The 26,543-nt window shown below is 36.8% G+C and overlaps 2 protein-coding genes across 7 annotated transcripts in view; one reads left to right on the top strand and one right to left on the bottom strand.

Annotated features, from left to right (window-relative positions):
- Positions 1 to 16,384, top strand: part of PPP1R1C (protein phosphatase 1 regulatory inhibitor subunit 1C) — a 127,099-nt gene extending 110,715 nt beyond the window's left edge. For both annotated transcript variants that reach the window (XM_029224828.1, XM_029224827.1), the window contains exon 5: positions 16,305 to 16,384. In XM_029224828.1, the coding sequence (XP_029080661.1) occupies positions 16,305 to 16,384 (80 nt within the window). The remainder of the gene's footprint in view (positions 1 to 16,304) is intronic.
- Positions 16,385 to 17,732: 1,348 nt separating this feature from the next.
- PDE1A (phosphodiesterase 1A) overlaps positions 17,733 to 26,543 on the bottom strand; it is a 360,718-nt gene continuing 351,907 nt past the window's right edge. For 3 of the 5 annotated variants that reach the window (XR_003793874.1, XR_003793875.1, XR_003793878.1), the window contains one exon: positions 25,885 to 25,986. The gene's annotated coding sequence lies outside the window, so the exon portion shown is untranslated. Of the gene's footprint in view, positions 19,211 to 20,421; positions 20,570 to 23,476; positions 23,588 to 25,084; positions 25,156 to 25,884; positions 25,987 to 26,543 lie in introns of those variants that run through there. The other 2 variants (XR_003793876.1, XR_003793877.1) reach the window with 1 other exon arrangement.

The following is a 26,543-nucleotide window of genomic DNA, read 5'->3' as shown; positions in this document are numbered from 1 at the left end:
TTCCTGTAGAAGAACTCAGAGATATGTATCAAATTGATCTGCACATCCCCCTAGGAGGAACCAGGATCAGGCTTCATGGCTGCACTGTTGTTTCTTTCTGCATTCCCTCATTTTCCTAATTAGTAACTGTTTGAATCTGACCTTTGGGACTCAGGGAAGGTCTAGGAGGCTAAAAGCCTTTGCTGACAAACAAGAAATGGGGGACATGGAAAGGCTTTTATGCTTGGCAGGTCCCTATAGGGCCCTGCTCATTTTCACTAGTGTGCTACACAATCTGTGGTTGGTTGAATCCGCAGGTGCAGAATTTGCAAATATAGAGGGCTGACTGTAAAGTTATATGTGGGTTTTTGACTCTCGTGTGTGTGTGTGTGTGTGTGTGTGTGTGTGTGCTGGGGGTGGGGATGGGGGTTGGCGCCCTAAACCTCCATGTTGTTCAAGGGTCAACTGTAGAGTCAAATTCAGGAATTTTGGGTTCTGATATTGACTTGCCAAGCCATGTTGGGAAACTCATTTAATTGTTGGCAGACACAACTTTCTAGCTGTGAAATGGGAATAAGAGCAGTAGCCCATTCCATGTTACAGTGTAATGTTGAGAATAGAATGATATATATACTTTTTGCCCTGAAAAATTGAAAAGTGCTGTAATAATATGTTATTACTATTATTACACATGATGATAGAATTAGAATCAGGAAAATAATAGGGGCAACAGAAGGGAGCCCCACTGTAGTTTAGATAGTGTTAATTATAAATATTGGTAATATAGGATAAAGGTGCAAAGGAAGGAAAGAGGATGAAACTTCTAAAGTAATCCTCCAGTCCAAGACAGATTGGATGCCCCACAAAGAGGTTGGGGTAAGTCATGCTTAAACTGAACCTCACTTTTATCTAAAATTAACTATGATCATAGTACAAGGATCAATTAGGTGAGTGGGAAAATACAGATGAACAAAAACAACAAAATAAATGGTATCAAGAATTATAGATTCTGTTTACTTGTATTTTCAAAACCAACTTGAAATAATGATGAGGAGGAGCTCAAGAGCTAATTTTGGGGGGAATTTTTAAGAAGTTTTTCTTTGCTATGTTTTCCTAGAATCTTCAGGAGATTGCTTTTAATGTGTTATGATATCATGTGTGTCAGTATCTGGCATGTCTTCTCCACAATTCACTGAAGTAAGTGTTTACTCTGAGAAAACTGACAAATTTTAAGCATTCTAAAACCTAGGTTGTTACGATTCTGGGCAAAATACTTCTTTTATAATCACTCAAATTCTGTCATCTGGTTATTTACAGATCCACACAATGAGCACTGACCAGAAATGCTCAAGGCTTTGTAGTAATAAAATTATTGCCTCAGGAACCAAACAAAGCATGAAACCAGTTGTGATGATTTTGACCCCTGACCTGAAAGTCTGATATTCATTCTTCAAAAGATGCCTTGCCTGTGGGGAGACAATTACTGTCTTTGTAAAAGATGTCCTAAATGTTTTTTATTACTTTAGTTCCAATCATTAGTGTAAGGTTTAGATTTAACTTGAAGGTCACTCCTGAGACATATCGGAATATTTTCCATTTTTGTCTGGTTCTCAGCTCATCATAAGTTGCATTCAAAGATGGAGGTATGGGGGGGAGAAGGAATACCCCAGTTGCCTTTCATTTTCCTTTTCTGTCTTCCATCCCAGAAGGAGATCACAGGGAAGACATAAGAAAGAGAGAATAGACTATTTGGGACACTTTGGGTTTCACATGTCAAAATCAAATCGAATTAGCTTAGGCAAAAGGGAAATTTGTTGAAAGATTACTTGGTTACTTTATGCTATTAAGGGAAAACAAACTACTAGGAAAGAAAGGAAAGGAATCTGAGCCTCAGGAAACAAAGAGAATCAAAGTCTGCCATCTCTTCCATTTCCTTTATTTTACCTGTCAATTTCATCCTCCCTATGGTCCACTGCAGACCAGCTATCTCCTTAAGTAGGAAACCTGGCCATCAAGAGCAAACAAGTTTAACATCGTACACCATCCATAAATTAAAAACTCTCTTATAATGACTTGGTTTCTGACAGTAAGATCATGGGGGAAGGATTATACGTAACCCAGCGTGGGTCAGATACCCCTGGCTTTGGCACAGTGGCCAGAGGACAAGATAATATATGAAACAGGCACTGCTGATTTGTACCTTGTGTTTGGAGTGGGGAGAAGAGTGGTTCCTGAAGGAAAGTGAGTGGGGAGAACAGTCATTCCCCATAAGCAGGGGAGAGTAGAGAAAAGACTAAACAGGAGACACTCATTATAACGAACAAATCAGGAATGTTACTTGTTGAGAAGTAAATCTTTCTTAGAAACTTAGAAAATTATACCTCTGATTTCCACCCACTTCTAATTATATTCTGGTAGTACTGTTGGTGAATTTCCAGAACATTGCAGCCTCCAATTATAAAAAAGGATTGTGCTCAGAAACTTGATTTGTAAGGGATTTGGAACTGAGAATACATAGAATCAATGTCTTTTTTTTTTTTCAGGCCAATTTATAGAAACACAGTCTACGATATTGCCTAAATTATTATACTAACTGTCCATTTCAATCTCACAAAACCTCCATTACAGAATCTTCCTAGAGTGTCCAGCTTCCACATACCATGGAAGACATTTTACCTCTTAGTGGTTTTGCATGGACATCAGGCAGCCAGGTTGTGGTTGGGTAAGAGAAGGTGGGAAGGGAAGTCCCCTGGGACTCCCAGGCACCAGCATTTTTGTCACTTCTTGTGTCTGGTGTGGCACAAGGCAGAGAATACAGAATAAAGTCCAAAGAACTGTGTTCTGGATTGAATGATTGCTCTTCGCTGTGGGACTTCAGAAAACAGGCCTTGGTTCACATCTTAATAGGATGGTGGTGGTGGTGGCAGTGTGTGTGTGTGTGTGTGTGTGTGTGTGTGTGTGTGTGTGTGTGTGTATGTGTATGTGTGTGTGTATGTATATATGTTAAGAGGCAGTTGGACTGTCCTTTGAACTCAAGACTGCTTTTTAAAGTTTTCGACCCTGAAAGGTCATGCTTCTATGATTGAGAAAAAGCTCTTTTCTCAATCTAGGTCTCTAGGCTAATATAGTTTGTGGGGAGGAGACTAGAAGGGATTAGAACAGGGGTACAGGCTATTCTTCTTCCGTGTCCATTGGTTTATATGGCTCCTTTACTAAAGGCTTCTAGAGGATAAAGGGGTCTGGTCATGCTCCTTTCTTGAGGTTCCCTATATTAACAAATGAAGAGATGCCAAAACAGGATTGCAAAAATGATGGAATTGTCAATATTTTCATTTGACAACAAAATTTACAATATGATATAACTGAACTATTCATAATTATAATATTTATAAAAAAAGAATAAGTCATGGTATGATCCAGGTAGTATGGTCCAGTAATCAGATGTATGTGTGAAGTTTTATGAGTGGTACTTTAAAAAACTATTGTCAATAAACTTGTCAATAAATATGTCAATAAATATATCTGTTATTGTCTATACGAACATTTGGAGATAATATCAAAAGTCTAAATCATGGCCAGTTTTGCATAAGAGGCCCTAGCCAAATGGCCCTTCTGGTATCTTCTCTGAGAGGCCCTTGTGTTAGCAAATTGGAGATTGTTTCTAGTCAGTGTATCAAGCCAGAAGTAACAGTGTTCATTCTCAATAATTTCATTTTATCTCTAAAAATCTGATGGTTACTCTCAGTTTTATATATATATTTATTTTATTTATATATTATATATTTATATATATATATATATATTTTTTTCCCTCAGAGTAGTGTCTATTATTTGAGGAAGAAATGAAATAAATATCTAAGAAAAGGTAAACAGACTAGATACACAGTAAGTTAAGGGAACAAACTGAAAAACTTTCAAATAATTTTGGGTGTGCTAAACCATAAACATACTTTAAGAGAATTTTGCCTCTGAAACAATGAAATTCAACAAGGGTTTTTGAAAAAGCTTACATTAATTTTTATTAATAATTTTAGAATTTTTCTAAGACAAAGGTGATTGTAAATTGAACGCAATGTATGTATACTGAAAGTAAGATTGTTTTTGCTTTCAAGAGAAGAATTTGGAAATTCAAAAGCCGTGGTTTTAGGGCAATTAATTTATAATGTCTGAGCGGGGTTGGAGTGTTCTAATTTTGGTACTGAAAAAATTTTCGCAGGTAACTGATACTCATGTGTTGAGAAACTGAGTAAATTAGGTAAGTAAACACATATTTTTCCTAATTATTACATTTAAATATTATAGGGCAGAAATAACAGAAAATTACCATTTTAAGCAAAAATGTTACTACTATTATTCCTTCTTCATGTAAACAATATAAAATGGCTACTCACTATAGAATTTGAGTATATAATTGCTCCTTTGCATCAAGTATTCTTAATAAAATCAAAATTTGAAAAGAAATAAAAAGAAGTGGTATCAGCTCATCCAAGGAGAGTTTGTTAAAGATCTATGTAAAATGAAGAGAGACTGTGATTTTACACGTGGGAGACAAGTAAAACAGACCAACTGTAGGGCAGCAAATCAAAGAAGAAAGTAGGTCAGCGAGCCCCATTGTGATACAATGAATTGCTATTATTTAAAGGGATGGTCAGAGAGTAAAACTGCCTGTGCACAAGAATGCCTATGAGAACAATGGTAAATCTGAGCAAAAAAAGCAGGGTCAGAGCAAGAGTTGCAAAGCTCAGCGTGTGAACTGCAAGTCCTTGGGTCAGGCGGAGGATAAAACAGAACAATCTCATCATTCAGAAGCTTCCTGGCAGCCAGGGCCAGCAAGCTGTGTAATGAGAAACAAACTGAGCTGAGGCCCTCCGCAGAGAAAAGGGGAGGGAAACAGCCTCAGGATAGGAGAGAACTGAGCTGATTTTGAGACTGCATGTAACTATCAACTCATCAGGATTAATACTTTCCCATAAAAGAAAACTTTAAGTTACAGGAGAATCACTGAGGAGACCAAAATACTTAATCAAATCCATTTACATTACTTATATTGTGAAAGCCATGTACCCGATGGGATTAATTAACTGTGTTTGGTGATCAGAACATTATATACTGGAGAAAATACAATTTCTCCTTTCCATCTTTAAGATTTACTGCCTATTTTCTTGGACTAGGTGGAGTTTCAGAATCATAATTGTTAAGTGAGTCTAGAGTGGTAATCTAAAATACTATAGGAGACTGAGAAGAACAAACTAACTCCAGGCCAAAAATAATCTACCTTTTCTATTTATTATAGGAGATGTGACTTAAAGGGATTGAGCAGAAGTTCATTTATCTGAAAAAAAATTTGGCTATGTTGAAAAGTCTTTGTATGTTGAATAGGGAATATTTTTAAAGAAAGTGAGATTGAAGTTAGTCATTTCTTTACTTAAAATGCACTAAGCATCACTCCCTAACACCATACACTAAAATAAGCTCAAAATGGATGAAAGACCTAAATGTAAGTCCAGAAACTATCAAACTCTTAGAGGAAAACATAGGCAGAACACTCTATGACATAAATCACAGCAAGATCCTTTTTGACCCACCTCCTAGAGAAATGGAAATAAAAACAAAAATAAACAAATGGGACCTACTGAAACTTCAAAGCTTTTGCACAGCAAAGGAAACCATAAACAAGACCAAAAGACAACCCTCAGAATGGGAGAAAATATTTGCAAATGAAGCAACTGACAAATAATTAATCTCCAAAATTTACAAGCAGCTCATGCAGCTCAATAACAAAAAAACAAACAACCCAATCCAAAAATGGGCAGAAGACCTAAATAGAAATTTCTCCAAAGAAGATATACAGACTGCCAACAAACACATGAAAGAATGCTCAACATCATTAATCATTAGAGAAATGCAAATCAAAACTACAATGAGATATCATCTCACACCAGTCAGAATGGCCATCATCAAAAAATCTAGAAACAATAAATGCTGGAGAGGGTGTGGAGAAAAGGGAACACTCTTGCACTGCTGGGGGAATGTGAGTTGGTTCAGCCACTATGGAGAACAGTATGGAGGTTCCTTAAAAAACTACAAATAGAACTACTATATGACCCAGCAATCCCACTACTGGGCATATACCCTGAGAAAACCATAATTCAAAAAGAGTCATGTACCAAAATGTTCATTGCAGCTCTATTTACAATAGCCTGGAGATGGAAACAACCTAAGTGCCCATCATCGGATGAATGGATAAAGAAGATGTGGCACATATATACAATGGAATATTACTCAGCCATAAAAAGAAACGAAATTGAGCCATTTGTAATGAGGCGGATAGACCTAGAGTCTGTCATACAGAGTGAAGTAAGTCAGAAAGAGAAAGGCAAATACCATATGCTAACACATATATAGGGAATTTAAGAAAAAAAAAATGTCATGAAGAACCTAGGGGTAAGACAGGAATAAAGACACAGACCTACTGGAGAACGGACTTGAGGATATGGGGAGGGGGAAGGGTGAGCTGTGACAGGGCGAGAGAGAGGCATGGACATATATACACTAACAAACGTAAGGTAGATAGCTAGTGGGAAGCAGCCGCATGGCACAGGGATATCGGCTCGGTGCTTTGTGACCACCTGGAGGGGTGGGATAGGGAGGGTGGGAGGGAGGGAGGGAGACGCAAGAGGGAAGAGATATGGGAACATATGTATATGTATAACTGACTCACTTTGTTATAAAGCAGAAACTAACACACCATTGTAAAGCAATTATACCCCAATAAAGATGTTAAAAAAAAAAAAGTTACGAGTTGTAAAAAAAAAAAAAATGCACTAAGCATCTATAATGTTCAGGCTTTGTTCTGGGCTCTGCTGATCAGTCAGCGAACAAAACAGAGTATTGACTCTGATTTCATGGTGCTGATATTCTAGCAGGAGGCATACCAGAACTCCATAAATAAAGACATATGACACCAGGGAGTGATTAATGCTCTAAAGGAAGAAAAAAAAATAAGATAAATCACCATAAGTGGGCTGAAAGTAAGGGAAAGAAAGAGAAGGGATGTTTTAGATGGGACGGTCAGTGGTCTTCTCTGAAATCATGACATTTCAGCAAAGACCTGATTGGCCAACCGAGGTGAAGAAAAAAAACACGTGGGTCCCTCAGAAGAAGAGGAATCCAGTAAAGAGAGCAAGGAGGACAGGCCTGAGGCTGTTTGAGGTCTATGTAAAATACCAATGTAGGCAAGCAAGTGAGGGAGCTTTGGAAGGAGATAAGTTCAGAAGGAGACGGAACCTAATCATGAAGCATCTTAATGACTATACGTTTATGGTGAGGCATTTGAATTTCATTCTTAAGATAATGAGAAGACATCAAAGATTTTCATCGGAGGAATAATGTAATCTTTTAAAAGATTATTCTGTAAATTGTTTGGGGAATTAACTGTAGGGTGGAAGGAGAGAAAGTGGGGAAGCAAGTTAGAAGGCTATTGAAGTCCTCGAGGTAGAAATTAGTGATGGATGGGACTAAGGTGGTAGTGCTGGAACTGATGAAAATTGATTAGACTTGGGATACAATTCTGCATGTAGAGACTTCAAAATTTGGTCATGCATTGGAATCGGAGTATGAAAGGAACAAGAGGAGGCAAAGAATACACTGGGCCTGAGAATATTCTGTTAACTAAGATGGAAAAGATTTGGAAAACAGAAGGCTGGTAGGGGCCAGGTGCTTGTTTCTCTTTGTTTGAAGATTGGGGACAGAATCAAGATCATGTTTTGGATAGACTAAATTTGGGATGTCTATTAAACACTTAAAAGTCAGAATACAGTTAGGCTGTTGGTTTTATGAACCTGAACTCAGATGAGGGATTGGGACTGATAATATACAATTGGAAATCATCAATTTATACATTATATTTAAAGCAATAGTATTGGAATGAGGTCACCTAGGAAGTGAGTACAAATAGAGAAAACATTCAATAACCAAGTCCTGGAACTGGCTGGCATGTAGGGTGAGAATGAGTCGGACTGTCTAGCTGAAAAGACCAAGAAGGAGTAGTCAATAAGGTAAGTGGAGAAACAGGTGTGTTTGGTCATCTTGAGGTCAAATTAGTGTTTCAACAAAAAGAAGTGACCACTTATGTTAAATGCTGCCAAGATTTTGTCTAAAATGGTGTGAAAGTGACCACTGGATTTCCCCAGATGGAGTATGTTGGGAAAACTTGACAAGAACTATTAATGGAGTGATGAACATAGAAGTCTGATTGGAGTATGTTAAGGCGAGGTTATAACGTGATGCAGTCTATTTATTATACTATAATGAGTTTTGCTCTAAAGTTTTCTAAAGAAAAGAGAAGGGGCAGTGACGAGAGGTGGAGTGGAGTCAAGAGACAGTTTCTTGAAACGGAAGAAATGTTGTAGTTATGGGACTATTTTAGTAGAATGGAAGAAACTGATGATGCAAGAAAGAGAGGTCTTAATTTTAGGAGAATTCTTTGAAAGGGTAAGAGATATTGTGAAAAAGAGGGGTGGAAAAAATGAGAGGTGAGGCTTATGAGAGGAGGCAGAGATACGGGCACTGATTCAAATATCTTGGTAGATTTGGCCATGCTGTTGTCAATTCATTAATGATTACTTCAGTTATCCCTGAGAAAATCAGCTGAGTGTGAAGAGTATGGGGTTACTGGAGATTTGAGGAGTGAAAAATCTTACCATCTGACAATCTCTGATGCATTTAGACCAGTGATGTTCAAAGTGATTCTTGATACAGGTGGCTTAATTAATACCATAAGACTGACTTCCCCCCGCTGACAATCAGTGGGAAAGAGCTTTTATAGGTGGCGGGAAGGGGCTACATGCAGAAATAGCACAGGCAGCTCTGACCGTCACCTTGAAATTGGCCATGCGGTGGACTGACCAGTGTCATCTTGATTGTTTGAAGTACAGTTAGTCTTCAGTTCCAGGGTCGGTTTGTTCCCATTTCTTTGAGGCCAATTCTCAGAATTAGGGCAGCTTATGTCATGGCTACAGTCTGATTCATCATGTAGTTAACTTCTTCCACCTGGTGAGGTTTCAGTATCTACAAGACAGCTCAAAGGATATGGCTCAGAATATTATCTACAGCCCTTGAGGAGAAACTAAAGGTCCTTGACTTTGATGACTAAACTATTATTATTTGGTCTTGTTTGACTGCTTTCCTTTACTTCTGCATTTTTTTCACTTCTCTGACTAAACTTATTCTTTGGCTAAAGTTTTTCTACAGACAAAAGGCAGGCTGAGGAAATGGGGGAAGGACCATAGGGCCCTGCTGCATTTCAAGGCTACGGTAGCCAATAGTGACTATTGTTGCTTCAATAGGAAGGTACTCTCCTTGGAAGACACAGACTTCTAAAATGCCAGCACAGGACATCCTTCTGTGGACACACTTAAAAAACACAGGCATCGTTTGTTCTGTGGCTTTAAATGCAACTCTCCTTTTGTTATTTTATTTTTAGTGCTTTCAAGGCTAACCACGGACTCCTGTTGATTGATGCATTCTTTATTTTAGATATGCTATTGTGTTCAATCAATGGCAGTCAAGTCCGGCAGGTGAGGGAGCCATTCTGTCTCTTTCTTAAGTGAAATTGCCCAACACTGTTTAGCTCCATTATGTGTAGGCTTAAAAATTTAACTTTACTTCTGAGTTCATGGAATGCATTAGCTTTGAAGAGAAAGGGGGTATTAGAAGGGCACTTGGCTGTAGAGAGCAAAAGAGGCACTCAGTCTATCAAAGTGATTCTCACCCTAGGCTGAATAGAAGGATCCTTGCAAAATTAAAAAAACATATTCTTGCCTGGCTCCAACCTCAGACTTACTGATAAAGATGTGGGCACTTTACATTTTGATAAGTGAGACTAGATTACTCTCCAAAGATATTCTTTGAATTCACACTTCTAATGATAGCAGGTAAGTATACCTCCTCCCCTATCTTCTCCTCAGCATATACTGTTAAATCTTTCACCTAGGTTTTACTCTTGGGCAACAGCTTTGGTAAAATATACGATAGGTAAAATATACATAAATATATAATACTTACGAATACATATGAATACCATATAAACATGCTGCACCTATTCTCATGTATGATGAAGAGAGAAGCATATTATACATTTATTCTTCTGCAGAGAAATGCTTCTGTAAGTAATGGGTGGTTAAGTGAAATGATCCTGTGTTGATTTGCAGTTTATATTAACTGAACAGTCATCGTATTAGAGCAGAGATCAACTGTGCTGTTTATATGTAATTTACTCCAAATGAAGTAGAAAGGGATAGATTTAAGATGAGTTCAGGACATGATGTGTGTTTAGCTTTGGGATGAAATCAATATGTCACTTGATCTCTGTGACCCTCAGTATATCAATGTATAGCTATTTATTATAAATGAATGACAAAAAGATTAAACAAAATACATGTGAAAGCATTTTGGGAAATGCAAAGCACATTTTCAATCAGAGATGGTGGGCCTTTACTGAGGAGACTTGATGTCCCATATTATAGCTTAAATTATAGTCCTTGAGTATATCTAGCATGATTTTTTGATAAAATCTGAAGGATCAATATACAAGCAACCATTAGAAAAATCATTCTTTTAGGGCCACTGAACTCACTCTTTTGTACATAGTAGGCCTTCAGAAAACTAATGCTTGTTAAATGTATTTTGCAAATAGTGTTCTCATTTAGAAATCAGACTTACTGCTTCCCTTAATCTAACCGGTGTATTGCTCAGTCAACGGCTGTCCAAATTACTATCTCCTGAGTTGGAGCTCTTCTTTCCCACATCAGAACTCTCCAAATGCTTTAATTCTACATGTCTTCATCAAATTAACTTCATTGATGTGCATGCCATCACCCCTGACCTACATCCCCATCTGATTTGTAGTTGTGCCTCTCTCCTGCTCAACACACAGTAGGAACTTTATTATATTTAACTCCTATTGCTTCTTTTCTAATAACATGTACATTATTTGTAACTTGGTTCCATTCTGGGAATGTTGCTGGGCAAAGTTAAATTGTACATCTTCCTGCTTACAAACTCGATTAAAAACACTAACAGCAATGATGACAAAAAAGACTGAAAAGTTACATCTAAATCTATCAGTTATAAGTTGAAAGAATTTGATAATGAAAAAAGCCTTATGATCTTGAGTCACCACATTTTCCTTCAGGTTTTAACTTTGGAAAAGATCAATAACGGTGGTGGTAGATTGAGTCCTGGTGGCCCAGGTGAAGAGCCCCCGGTAGGAATTAGGGGCCCAGGTTTGTGTCCCAGCCCAGCTTATGATTGCAGTGTGAATTTAAGCAAGTCACTTTGCCATCTGAAATTGTCCTTTCATCTTTAAAGTGAAGAGATTAGACTAGGAATCATATTCACAACTATTTGTGAGTCAGAGACCCCTTTGAGATTCTGCTGAAAACTATGGACCTTCTTCACTGAAGAGGCACAGAAACAAGTATAAATAGAATTCCAAGAGGGTCAGAGGCTCTCAAAATACATCCACAAGTTCCCCAGAGGACTTTAGAATGATTTCAAACTTCTAAAGTATGTGGTTGAAAAAAAAAGAATCCATTTACATTTGCTACTCCCGATGTGAATTGTTTTAAAATGTGGATTTGGGCCACTTAAGTCATTTAAAGTTAGAATTACTTTTTTGTAACTTATAGTACTCAGAGTAAAGCAAAATTTTCAGTAGGAAAGAAGATCTCCTTTGTATATGAATGCATCTCAGGGTTGGTGAGCTTGTGAGCCTGCCCTGCTACTCAATCCAGGGTTCCTTCTCGTCTGAGATGGAAATTTAGCTTTGACTTGGACACACACAGTGATGGGGAGCTCACTCACATGCTTATTGCTGGGCAAACATAAAGAGTTTAGAAATTTTCTTCTTTATATTGAGCCATACAAATGTCCCTGACTTAACAATGGTTTGATTTAAGATTTTTTGCCTTTACGATGGTGCAAAAGCAATATGCATTCAGAAGAAACCGTATTTCGAATTTTGAATTTTGATCTTTTCCTGGGCTAGTGACATGCAGTAGGATATGGTCTCGTGATGCCAGGCGGGGCAGTGAGGCCAGCTCCCAGGTAGCCACAGGGTAATGAGTGTAAACAACAAATACAGTACACTTACAACCATTCTGTACCCATACTACCATTCTGTTTTTCACTTTCAGTATGGTATCCAATAAATCACATGAGATATGCCACACTTTATTATAAAATACGCTTTGTGTTAGATGATTTTGCCCAACCACAGGCTAACATCAGTGTTCTGAGCACGTTTAAGGTAGGCTAGGCTAAGCTATGATGTCCGGTAGGGTAGGCGTATTAAATGCATTTTCCACTTATGATATCTTCAATGGGTTTGTTGGAATGTAACCCCACTGTAAATCTAGGAAGATCTGTACTCTGCCCTCACCACATGAATGTCAGCTATTGACACTATTGCCGCTCTCAGTCGCCACTTAGATAAATTTTATTTCTTTTTCCAGGCTTTTAGGAATTCAATGGCAGCCTCTTTTGTCCTCTCTTAATTTTGCTAAACAGTGCAGTTTCATATCCAATTCTTCTGGAAGAGATTTCATAAAACTGCTTTTAATCTCAATTACTTCCTTCAATGGAACTCTTGAAATGCAGAATCCAGAATTGGGCAGCATAATCCAGAAAAGTCTGAACAACACATGGTTAGAGAGAAGTTTCCTCTCTTAAACTGCTGACTCTCCTGTTAGAAATGCCACCCACACTGCCAAGAGCTCTGTTCCTACAAACAGGTGACTCTGTTGGGTCATGTTGAAATTGTGGTCACCTGAATCCCTAACTATACTCAATCTAGGTTGTCCTCATTCTCTATCTTTTAGAACCAAAATAATCTTCCTAAAAACAAAACTCCCTTTGACCTCTACCTTAATTGCTTAGGCCATCTTTCCAGCTCTTTGGAATACTAGTTTTTCACTCATCATGTCATCTTTTCTTCCAAGTTTCATGTCATCTACAAATGTGATAAACCTGCCTTTTTCCCCTCTGAATTAATCGATAAACATATTGATGTGTGGTTTGCCAAATGTAAGCCTCCCTTTAGGGATTAATTATTCATAATTCTTCACTCAGTCACTTTACAACTTCATCCAACTCACATTTAAATTAACCTCCTGATCTACAGAATGGAGAAGAGCACGAGTATAACGTTCTGTGCAGGGGCAACATTTCTTTCTTTTCCTTTCCTTCTTTTACTCAGTCTACTTTCTTTTCCTCAAACTCTATTTTCTTCACTCCTTCATGTATTCATACCGCATATCCTTGTCTTATATATGGCTCCTTTTCTTGTATGTTCATTTTGTTACGGAGAAAAGAGCCTCCGTGCATTTTGAGGATCCCTCTGCCTTCTGCCCAAGTGCAGGGCTGCCTGTGTTTTTCTTGCTCCAGGAGGCCCTTTGCCACATGCTGGGAATCAGTTCACGTGCAGGTGAGGTGTTTTCCTGCGTGTTCGTTAGCATTTGGCAGAAGAGGAGAATCTGAGAATTTCACCAACACCTCCAGAGCAAGTTACTTTCCTCCACCTCCAGAATTACTCAAATATTGAATGAGGCTTCAAAGAAAATTTAAATACAAGGCATATGTGTGTTTGGGGATAGGAGGAGGGGCGTGGGGAGAAAAATTATTAGACAGTTCTCACAGACTTCACACATTAATCTCAGCATTTATTGCATCTATAACCAAACAAACATTGCTGAAAGGAAAAAAGAAAAATTCAAAGCACAAATTAATCAACCATCCGTTATCCAATGGAAAGATGACGTTAGTGTAAACTGCTTTGGGAACCAAGGAATCTGTGGTCCTGTAGAGAGGTTCGGCAGAACAGCTCTGTGATGTCACCTACTCCTGCCTCATCAAAATCTTTCACCTGGCAATAGATAATGCCACACTCAAATAAGACCGAGAAAAGCCCGTTCCAAGGTTTGCTCAAGTGAGTGATTTTACTTTAAAGAAGGCTTTCTCGTATAACTTTGTGGCCGTTATCATTATAAAATAAATAAGTGAGTAGACCTATAGTCAAGTATGGGAAGTGGATGATTATTGGTTTAATAAGTTGGACATTTGGTTACCATTTTTTTAAATGTTTGACTCCCTCATATAGACAAATCAATGTTGGCATTAAGTTAAACCTAATTTAAGGAAAATTGTCTGAACACAACTGCATTACTCTGTAGTTACTTTGAGGATAAAAGGGATGAGCCCTGGAGGCAGTAGAACCTTTGCAAATCCTGGGTGGTGCAGACAATTTTAGCTCAGGAAACAGTGGCAGGTGGCTGAATGACTACTATGCTTTAATACTTCAGAGGGAATGCCAAGATGGTTTGAACCAGATTAGTAGGTACTGTAAACCACAATAAATCCTAGAGATTGATAGGTGAGTCTAGGTTAGCATCCAAAAAGCTAAAGGTGAAAATGAGTTGGGGTCTCCTGACAATGGAACTTTATGCTTCATTCACTCAGTCAGTGAGTCAGTCAGTCAGTCAGTCAGTCTGCATTGAGGGACTATGATGTGTCAGAACTTCTTTTAGAACAACACTATCCTTGTAAAGTTGAACAAATCATTTATCTTCTTGAAGTCTAGATTTCACCATCCAGGTATTTATCTCGTGGAGTTGTGAGGTTTAGTGACCCAGGTATGTAAGACTCCGGCAGAGTGACTGATTGGATGCTCATTGAACTCCTTTTCCTTCTTAGCATTTAGACCTCTTTTTCTCCTGTGTAATCTATAACATGATGAAATAAGTTCCACTTGTTAACAACAAAATTCTCTCTGTGGTGATTGTGAGTGATCTGCGTTTGCAGATGAAATTACAGTATTTAAATATTATTACAACTTATCAAATATTTTTGCAAGATAATCAACCAAGTCCAGGGGTGTCATTCCTTGCCAAATGGCACTCGGAGGTTGCTGACTGCAATACATGCAAACCCACTCTGTTTTTTTCCTTTTTTTAGTTTCTTTGTTTCATAGTAAACATGAGCAGTGACTTCCTTTCAGTTATCAATTCTGACTGCAATGTTTTTCAGTAATATTTAGAAAAATCTCATAAACCAATTTACTAAAATATAAAAATCTGTAAACTTTTCCATGTTACACATCACTATATGCAGAGTGTCAGCTAGTATATGATGTTTTAACAGAATAGACCCAAGTGAAATGAAAGATAATTTTGTAATGATTGTAGTAGTCGCCTTATGATTTATACTCCAAATTTCAGTTAATTTTGAAAACAATCTGAATATACATTATTGTGGAACTGCCAAAGACATATACCAAAGTGTCACCTCATTAATTCCATCAATCATTTATGCAATCAATATTAATGAGCACCTACTGTTTGCCAGGCTCTGTGCCTGGGACCCCAAAGTGAAACCCCATCCATAATCCTGACATCAGCAAGTTTGTTCTAATGAGAAAAATATGTAAACAAATACTGTTCTATAAAGTAATTGATACAAGAGAAAGTGATCCAAGAGCAGGGGGAAATATGAGAAAGACCCAGCTAGGTCTACTTGGGGAACTGGGGGAGCCTTCACAGAGGAGGCAAGCTGCTATCAGGATGAGTGGGAGGTTATCAGGTGGGTGAGTAGGAAGAAGCCATTCGGCAGAGAGAATAGAATGAGAAAGACATGGAGGCTTGAGGGAGCCTGGAGTGACCTGTAATGTGGAAGAGCGGGTTAGTATTGTTAAAGCATAAATTACTGTGAAAGGGGGAAGCAGGAAAGGCTGGTGGAAATGAGGCCAGATAGGTAGGGAGAGGCCAGGTCACATAGCCTATATATCAGGCAAAGGTGTGCCAATGGTTTTCCTCTGTGTAGGTTTTGGGGGAAGTGATTGAAGAATTTTTAATACAAAAGTTTCAGAATCAAATCTGTATGTTTTGATTCCTAAAGAAGACTAACAGTATTCTGATTCTTTTGTTGTTTGAAAGTTACAGAAATGGCACACACACACCTCCTCGCTCCTGAGGAGGGGCAGTAAGAGCCTGTGAGCAGATTTTTAGTTAACAGGTTTTTAATAGGCAGTGATGCAATTCTTAATGGAGAAAATTTAATTACTATAAAAGACATTCTGTTTCGAATGGAAATTGGGCTGGGTGTGTTTTTATTCCTCAGTGAATTAAAAGGTTTATGTAAGATTAGATTGTTGAGATCCTTGGAGAAAACACATATACACCAGTGAAAACGTTCCACTCATTTTCTTTACCTCTTGCAGCAAAGCAGTGAATCTGCCAGAAATAAATTGAGCATAATTTTTATAATTTCAGGGGTTAAGCATATGAAAGGCCAGAATGAATCAGCATTCCCCGAAGAAGAAGAAGGCGTGAACGAGAGAGAAGAGCAGTAGGACCATTAATAACGGGTCTGCAGCAAGAAGTCTTCTTGGGAATAACTGAACTATTAACTTTTCTGAATATCCCATGGAACACCACTGCTTGACTTCTATCTCTGCTCTCCACACTCACAAAGTAGTAATACACCTCCTGGGAAGCGCCCCTTGATGGAACTTTAGAACTACCTACAGATCGTTCCATATTACTTACAATTAAAAAATAAGTATTTATTTTACAACAGTGATTTTCTTTCTAACAACATAGATATTTGCAAACATGTGAGTGTTCTAACTTTAATACTGCCCAGCTTAATCCCTGATGTCCTACTGATAAGATTTGCCTTCTAATGTCAAATGTAAATAGCATCACTTTAAAAGTAAAAAATAAATAGTAAATACATTTAGACATGAGTGTGTGTCTGGGTTTAACTTACAGAGGAATGTTTAATGAAACTTTTAAGACCTGCATTTATCCTGTTGCTGTATACAGAATGGTACATAGTATTTATTTCCGAATGATGGAGAAATGCCAGATTTCTTGATTCAAAAGATCAAAATGTATTACTCTTTAGATATTAAACATCTTTTTCCCTCCAACAACACGTTAATGATTAAAGAACCACAGATTTCTCTTCATTTTTTAAGCTGTGAGAGGTGTATTTTCCATCATTTCCACTAGTTATTAAGAAAGAAAAATTATAAATCTAAAATAAAATATGCCAAATTTCCCCTGTCACTTATTTTTTGCTATTACTGGAAATATGGGGTGTTTCCTATTGCACTTTAATGAATCATTAGATTTTATAAATCTCCTATTATCATAAGATAAGAAATTTCATTAATTCATGAATTCGTTAATTCAACAACTATTTTTTATGGGTTCATCTCTAGGAAGGCACTTTGCTGGGTGTTATGAAAATAAAGGAAAGATAATTTCTCCCCTACAGAACTGGCAGAGAAGATAAGCATCAGTACAAAGCAAGGTTTTACAAGACCATGTGTATTTACTGAATATGGCTTTTGATAATTCAAAGTTCTGGCATCCTGAACAATTATTTATTGCATTTCAATGTAAAGTATCTACACCACATAATTTAGTAGAGGTGGAGGAATGCCCAATTTGCTTCCCACATTAATGATATTAGTGAAGTTCAAATGTTTCATGGATTAAAAAACTAAAGATGAAAAGATTTCTCAAAAGTCAATAAAGAGGTAAATTAAGATAGGAAGAAAAAAATCAAATGCAAAATCCACCGTGGGATCGTAAAATCAGGACTCAAAGAAGTAAAAGTACTGTTTTTAATTTTGACTGTGAGTTTTATAATATAGAGATTAAAAGAAATGCGTGAATCCATAAGCCAATACAATAGAGATAATGATAATTTTCCTTAGTATATTTTCCCCAAGAAAATAAACGCAAAACTCATTGATAAGTAGTATCTCAAGTATTTATGAGTACTTGTTCCAAGTTTCCTTCTTTTTTCCTTTCTTCCTTCCTTCTTTGCTTCTTTCCTTCCTCTCATCCTTCCTGCCTTCCTTTCTCTTCTCCCTCCCTTGCCCTGGCCTTTTTTGTTTTGTTTTGTTTTTGTTAAACCAGTTTCACCAAAAATTTCTAGACCACCTGCTGTGTTTCTATACCACCTGCTGTGACTGTTTATTTGATTTTCAAAGTTTCTCCCTACTTAAAATCTGATTAAGACACATATTTGTTTTAAGTGATTTTGAATTATTTGTGTTTGTAAAACATCCCGGACACCCCTTGAGATAATTTGAGATACCCTGAGGCCCTAAAAAATAAAATTGCCCTTCCCTTCCCATGAACAGACATTTTTATAAATGTTTTTTCAAAAGGATTCAGACAAACAAAAGAAAAGCTTTTGCTGACTTTGTAACAGCAAAAAACACATGGGGAAATAAACACAATGGCTTCTGGATTCTTCCATCGTGTTCTCCATTCTTACAAATGAAAAGAGATGAAAATTAAAAGAATAAGTTTTCCTTCAGAAATGTTGGTTTCTTTTATTCTGTTCTCCACTCTCAAAACACAGAGATCACAATTAAAAGCATAAGTTTTCCTTTGGAAAAGTGTTGACTTTCTCAGAAATTTGAAGGAAACCAGCTGAGATAATGGCTTTTCAGTTTCCTTTTCACACAATTACAGTTTACAACAAAATTTTTTTCATGATGACAACTTGGCTTCCGTTTGGCTGAATGGGCAAAGAGAGTTTCTGACCAAAACAAAACAGAACAAAACCTTTATCTTTTCCAGACAACATTTATAATATAATATAATAGTTAGTAGACAGGGTTTGAGTCACTCTGACTTGGGTTCAAATTCAACACCTACCAAATTTTTAGACTCAGTCTCTCTATTTGTAAAATGAGTACGATCATACCTACCCGTATTGCATTATTTTGAAAATTAAACAAGAAAACACCTATAAAATGTTTAGCCCAGCATAATGAGCATTTAATAACTGGTGCAATTATTATTACTAGAATGAGAAAGGACTTGAGACTATCTATCCAAACCTTCTCTAGTTCATGATCCCCTCCAACAGCACAGACAAGTGATTGATTGCTTCTCTAATTCTTGAATAGCTCCAGCTGAACCCCAAACCCAGACAAGGAGCTCTAATTGTTCTTTTGTGTGTTAAACTCTCTCCTTCTCCTATACTTTACCTCCTTTCCTATGGCACAGCTGTTCAGATACTGAAGAACACTCTGGTGTCATCTCCTAAGTGGTCTCCTCTCTGTGATAAAATATCACCAGTTCTTCCCAATCTTTTCTCATCATCCTGGCCGCTCGCTCTTGTATCTCTTCAATTGTGTACGCTGAATCTGAGAAAGATTAAGTCAGGTGGATAAGTTTGAGACAGGCTGGGACCTGGGACCCTTTGCTGCAGTGCTGCAGTGCCTACACCTGGACACACCTCTCCTCAAGCAACAAAATACAAAGAAACTGTATGGGACTAAAAACAACTGCATGTCTGGGCAGTTGGGGCAAATTCTGGACAAAAGATACAAAGAGACCAAAAAACCCAACTGCCACTTTTGAAAAGTCTGGAGCAAAAGCGGGGTACTGCACATGCCCCCTGCACACACCACCACCTAAGGGGTGGGCAAAACACCTAAGCCACCCCTCTGGCCTGACCCCTGGACACACCCCTACCCTCATTCCATATAAGGAACGAGCCCAACCCTCTCCGCAGCCAGCAAGCAAGGGAACCTGTTGTTTGTTCTAGCTGCACCCTGCCACAGCAGGTGGCCCAATAAAGCCTTGCCTGAATTTCTTGTCTGGCCTCTGATCAATTTCATTTGATGAAGGAGGCCAAGAATCCTGGTCAGTAACAAGCTGAGTATTTTTTGTGTCCCCCTAAACATGAGAAACTGAAGCAGAGAGTGTAGAAGGGCAGAGCAGGATTCTAGGCCAGAGTTCTTTCTATTAAACCGTGATTTTCTAACCCCAGAGTTGTGCAAGGTAAGCATCTTTATAAAAAACAAAATTCTCAGACTATTTTCTATTCTCAAAAAAGTTTACACCATCCATTTAAAATTTTAATTCAATTATGCCAATGCTTTCTATATTGTGGAAACATTATTTTAGGTTAGCCACGGACAAATTATTTTTATACTTATTTTTTATATTTATAAATACTATTATATATTAGAAAAGATACATAATCACCAGCTCCTAAGCTATTGTTGCTAAGGATGAGACAAGCTTAAAGTGTTAGTGTATTTTAAATCAATTTTTAAAAAAATGTTAAATAACCATAGTAGAAATGGTACCTCAAAATCACAAAAGTGATACGCCATTGAGTGAAGTTTTGGAAACACCGGTATGGAGTATTGTCATAGCAAATAACTTAAGTGCAAGTATTGCAGAGTTTATTTAGTCGCAATATGGATTTATGAATTCATAAATAAACCAGTTATATTGTATTGATTTAAAAATTCTGTTTCTTTACCCACATCTAAAAGCAAACAGTGTAAAGTGCAAACTGATAATAGAAAAGCTTGTCTAACTACATTAAAGTGTTTATGCTTACATGTAATTTTGAGCATTTGATTTCTCTGAAGGAGGATGGAGGAAGAAATATCCTTAGTTTTCCAAGTCTTTGATTCCAAAAACCAGTCTTCAAAGCTCCAGCAGATATATTAATCATTAAAAATGTCTATGTTACTGAAATGTGAAATCTGTTAAAGAAATTAAATTATTAGATTTTATATGTTATTATCATAACATTCTGAAGAACTAAATTTCGGAGGAAGAAGAGCTTTAGGAAAATGACGGAGGGCATCTTTTCACTGCTGTGTGAATTAGAACAAGTCAGGCATCCTTAATTATTCTATACTATTTTTCATGGGATAATTTGGTGTAGTTTATAAAAGTGTACATTGGAAACAAGAAACCAGTATTCTAGTTTATTATTCAATAAATATGTATGAATGCCTATGACATGCTAAACATTGTGTTGAGGACACAGGTGTTAACAAGATAGTTAAGGTCCTTAAATTCATGGATGAATATTCTAGTATTTGAAGTCTGTCAATAGATATGTAAATTAATAAGTGAATTAGATCATTTCAGATAGTGATAAACTCCTAGAAGGAAATAGAAAGAGGTGATGTAGCAGAGCGTGTCATTTCCTCTTTGTCATAACTGTGTGACATTGAGGAAGTTCTTTAATTACTCTGGGACCCAGTTTCCTATTCAGTAAAAATGTGGAGAATGATATGGGGGAGGGGTAACCAGATGATCATGTGAGGCTCCTTCTGAATCTAAGATCTTTGTTTCTCCCTCTGACTCTTTCAGGAACTGCAGGCAAGCAGCAAAGGAGAGAAGAGGTGGGAACAGACAGAAAGCAGCAGCATTAAGGGAAGATGGAATCAGAAGAGAAAAGGTGTATCTTTGCATGCTTGTCTGACAGCCAACAGAACAAAACTGAGTTAGAAATACTCATACACGTATGTATGCATGTATAGTATGTATGTAGGTAACAACCTTAGCATTGTAACCAATTGTTTTCTTTTACAACTTATCCTTAGAAAATGATCTAAAAAATGGTGATCAGTTTTTGTTTGTTTGTTTGTTTGTTTGTTTTAAGATTTAAAAGGAAACTTTCCAGGAAAAATTTCCTGCTGCAAATGACTAATTGGATACTCTATTTAAGCATACAAGTTTGTTGCCATTAAGTGATGCTTAACAGATTTTTCCCTTTGCAGAGATTTACATGACACGGTATTAAATTCTCTGGAATGTTTCCACTGTGTTCTGAAGTAGTTAGTTATTTTCTTTTTCTCCTCCAGGTGCAAAATGAGTTGATAACAAACAGAAGCTGACTTGTCATTGCTGTGTTCCTACTTGAGCTTGGAAAAATACCAACACAAAACAAATACCATCACCACCATCACCTCCAGCTCCATCATCGTGTGTTATTTTCTTTCTCCAGGATTGCTTTCTGAAGCACTTTAGATATGTTATACATAAATACTGACATATTTTTCAGAAATTGTTCCTTCATTTTTTTTTGCTAATCATTGATGCTGCACTATTTGCCAAATTCTTCCTTTTCATTTTAATTTATTTCTCTCTATAACCAAAAGTGTGATCTTGAATTTGAGTAAATTTTAAGTGATTCATTTTTAGTTTTTCTAGTTCTGAAATACAAGCTTTCTCTTACAATAAGGAGGCTTTTAAATATATTTTCTTGCTTGCTTTTCAAATTACATTGTATTTTTTTATTCCTTTGTTTCTTTTTCAAATTCTATTGGTCTTGATTCAATTTAGTTCCACAAATACATATATATAGATAGTCTACTACATACCAACTACTGATTCAACTGTTAGAGTTATAAAAATGAAAAGGCTAGTATTGTTGCCATCTTGCTAGTAACTCTTTGTTTAGTTCTTTACAATTAATAAAGTGGCCTCACCTATGTTTCTCAGCTAATAATCACATTAAATATGTATGACAGGTAGGATTCATTTTATGGCTCAGGAAACTAGAGTCCAAAGAAAGTGGCCCTAAATGAATCCATAGTCCAACAAACTCTTCCACTAGCTTATGATTTGTTTGAGAAGTTGTAATCGTTTTTAGGATGAAAAAACACATCCTCCTTAAGAACAATAGAGTTTTACGTTTTCTTATAGTGCTTTATAGATCCACTTAGAAGTAAGCTTTCTACATTTCACACACGAAGCACACGGGGATAATTTTGCTAATGAGGCTGGATGGGAAGAGGAATCTGAGTTTAATTCTTTGGCATCGGCTTCAAACTAAAATGACCTATGGCCAATAAAAAATCAAATTTGAAACTCTTTTTGAAGTATTTGGCTCATTTAAAAATCTTTTCTATGTTTAAATCTATACTTAAAATAACCTTTAATATCTTAAAAAAAAAGAATTGCCAAATGTATGACAATCTTATGTATGGTATCTTCTTAGAGAGCAAGACATCAATCTTTTTAAGTTGTTTCTTTTTCTTGATTTCTAATAAATTGTAAAATAAAAATAATTTCACAAATTGCTATTTCTTATTATTACCTTTCATCTTCTCTGCACTCCCCAACCCCCAGAATTTGAGGAATGATAATTTTCAGGTACCATCTCCCAGATTTTGTATTGCCGAGAAAGTAAAAATAATGTAAATGAGCATAATTACCTCAGACCTAAATGCATAATCGTAGAATATACTATATATATCATGGTATTAAAAAAACAACATGCTGCTTAAGGAGGAACCAAAGAGAACATTCTAACTGATACTCTCCTCAAGCTAACTGAGGAATGAGTTTCCTTGGAATTTAAAAATCCTTTTTTCTCAAAAGTAGTGATGGGATTCAGGACACGCTACTCCAAAATATGGCACTTTGGCATAGTGAATATTGTAAGTTGGAGGAGTTTGAGAAAACAGAAGCCGGAGGCTCACTGTGACCTTCCCACTGTCCTTCTCCCCTGAAACAGGCTATAAAACACTCATGTGAAAGGTGTCCTCCCTATACCTGGAGGAAAGGAGCATCTTTGTCTCTGAAGACAAAGGGACTGAGAAGAATCCAAACAAAGAGGCCTTGCTAGGTTTCCCCCAGTTTACTATACTTACCTTACACTCCTTAACCTGTCATATTCCTCCACAGCTGTCCATACTTCATAAATACTAGCACAGAGACACTCAGATCTGTTTCTTCGGATCTTCATTTCCTTATGAAGATTCCTGTGTCATGTAAAACTTATATTAAATACATTGCATACTTATTTCCTATTAATCTGTCTCTGTCAGTTTAATTTTTAGACCCAACCAGGAACCCTAAGAGGTGAGAATAACTTTCCTCCGCCACAGTACAGTTACAGTAGCAAAGGTATAACATGGCTTTGTATGAATCAAAGCAGTGGAACAATAAGAACCTTATAAAAATTACTTGGAGATGGTTGAACATCTCTTAAAGAATTATAGGAGAATATCTCCTCTCTCTTCTTTATGTTTTAGAGGCTAGCACTTGCCAAGGCATTGCAGTAAATGGGTGGTTTCCCATTACATTTCCCCTGCAGAGTAAATTCTGTGGATGTGTTTCCCTAATCGTACTAATTACATTACCAGATGTTGCTCTCACTTTCTTCTTTGCCCTAATGGGACATAGATTTCCTATTTTGAAATTGTCACTTATTTGTTATATTTGTCCAGTGTTTTAAACATTATGTGGGTCCTTTATTTGCTTTTGAAAACACTCAACAATCTAACGATTAAAATTTGACATGAAGGCCAATTATGACTAAGATAGGAATTATATTACTCATTACACTACTACTAACCATGCTATACTAGTATAATTACCCTGAACTTCTGTATGATACTAAACTTGAGCTATCCATTTTCATTGCCAGTATAAATAAAGTTTTCATAGGAAGTAGTTTATTGGAGCTGGTTGATATCTAAATGAAATTAAAAAAAATAATTTTTCATAATATGGGCAGAAAAGTATTAAAAATTAGACATTATCATCATAAACCACCAAAAGCTGTACTGGTATAAAATAATTTAATGCAATATTTTGAGAAAAATACAATTGTCAAAATCAATAAATTTTTACTTAACTCATAAAAATCTTTTTTTCATTGTGTAATGTGGAGTCAACATTTTTTTCTATTGAGGGATATATGTGTGTGTGGAGACTCTATATGTATGTATATAAAATACGTATGGGTACAAACATATATGTACATATATATAATGTAACCACACTGAAATAAAAAAGGAAACTTTTTTTAAAAAGCGAGAAGAGATTTAACCCATTTGCTATTAAGCACAGAGAATTAAAACTTTTTAAAATAAATACTTCCCTAAGTTATCATTTCCATGTTATTTTCTATTAAGGGAAAGCTAGGTGGGAAAGCTAGAACAAACTAGACAAAAGGAAGAAAGGGAGGCTATCTCTACGGAAAGGTGAAGGGCTATGGCGCCAGGGGAGATGGAAAGAGAAAGGAGCCAGAGGGAGAGAGCCCCAGGAAAAGGCGAGGCCAGCTCCTTCTCTCTCCCCATCCCTGGCCACACAACTTGCTCTTAGTAAGTTCCTGCCCACGGCTGCCAAGTCATCTCCATCTGAATGTGTCTTTTGCACCAGGGTTATTTCTAGCAGCCCTCTTGTCTCTGGTGGCTTGGAAGATTATGGTTTCAATGTTGACCCACTTGGCTTCTAGATGGCATCTGACTTACCACATATAGTGGATGCATCTGCTCTTCTCACATGGTTTCCACATTATCAAAGTTCCTCTCCGTTTTTGTTTCTGCCAAAGAAAGGCTTTTTTATTTTGCTAATAAGGACTCTGTGAAATGCTGGGGTTTGCTGGGGTGTGTGCCTGCACTTTTTGTTGTTGTTGTTTTATTTATTTTTTTGAGAAACTGCTATTGTTGCTTCTAAGTGCACCTGGATGGTCTAATCATGCGTTTTAACATGTCATCCAGGAAGTCTAGAAGTTATTGTTATTTTATCTTTATGCTAATATTTTTCTTTTTAATATTTGCATTTTAAAAATTTCCCTAAAATCGAATGTCTATATGATATATATCAATATAGCTATCTGTCTCTCTATATATATCATATATATTGACATGTATTTCAATATATCTATATCTATATGTAGTTTTGTCTTTCTAAAGCAAGGACATAAATGCTGAAGTCAATGATATGATCTCTGTTATAAAACAAATGGACTACTCTTTACATGGAACAACCTCCCCATTACGTGGACTTCTAGGATATTGCTACCGAAGTCAAAACCGTGCAACTATAAGCATGAGTTAATTTTAAAGGAAGCAGGTGGAGCTCCTGGTAGATTCTTATTTTTATAGTTCATACTATTTCAGTTTTTTCAATGTGTCAGTCAATATTCTCAGCACCTTATATGGGCCATTTCATTTAATCATTCTAATAATCCTATAAAATAGGTACTCTTACTATCTCCATTTCATAGGTGAGAAAATTGAGGCTTGTCCAAGATCACAGAAACCATTACCGACAAAGTCTGAAACTGAACTAAGGGCCAGATTCAGTCCTCGGGTGAGATATTTCTTGCCTCAGGTCTTCCACAGAAGAACTCAACGAGAAATAACAGCATCTGGATAAATATAAAATATAAATATAAAATAATATTGTGAACTTATGTTAACTGAGAACCAACAATGTGTCAAGTACTGTCTAGATCCTTTAAATATTCTTCATTATTATTTTATCACTCTATCAGTCTTTGTGGTGAGAGGTTAGGTTAAGCTTAACAACTACCAACTACCAAGGACAATTGAGGTCACTGTTGCTCCAAAGCTTGTATGGTCCCCACTATTAATCATCAAGGCTATAGGAAATCAACCAGGAAATGTGAGCTTTTCTCCTTAGCAAAGTTGGTAAGGTAAGATTAGTTACAGTTAATATATCTCTGCACCAGCAGACCCACCTCCCAAGGGTAGACATGAGACACATGGGGAGACAATGTTTTTCTCGTATAATTCAGGTTTGCTTTTAGCATGCTGTTAAGAATTAATTAAGAATTGATGCACTCCCCATTTGTCTGCTCTGAGAAAAAACATAAACGGTTTCTTGGAATTATGTAGACCTGAAGTGCTTGAAAAGTGAGTCTCATTTTGATTGAATTAACTAGAGATGTTCTCTGAAAGGATT

Source organism: Monodon monoceros, unplaced genomic scaffold (genome assembly GCF_005190385.1).
Source record: "Monodon monoceros isolate NGI ecotype Baffin Bay Population unplaced genomic scaffold, NGI_Narwhal_1 Super_Scaffold_16, whole genome shotgun sequence".
In the NCBI taxonomy this organism is placed as follows: Eukaryota; Metazoa; Chordata; class Mammalia; order Artiodactyla; family Monodontidae; genus Monodon; species Monodon monoceros.
This window is presented reverse-complemented; position numbering and strand designations above follow the sequence as displayed.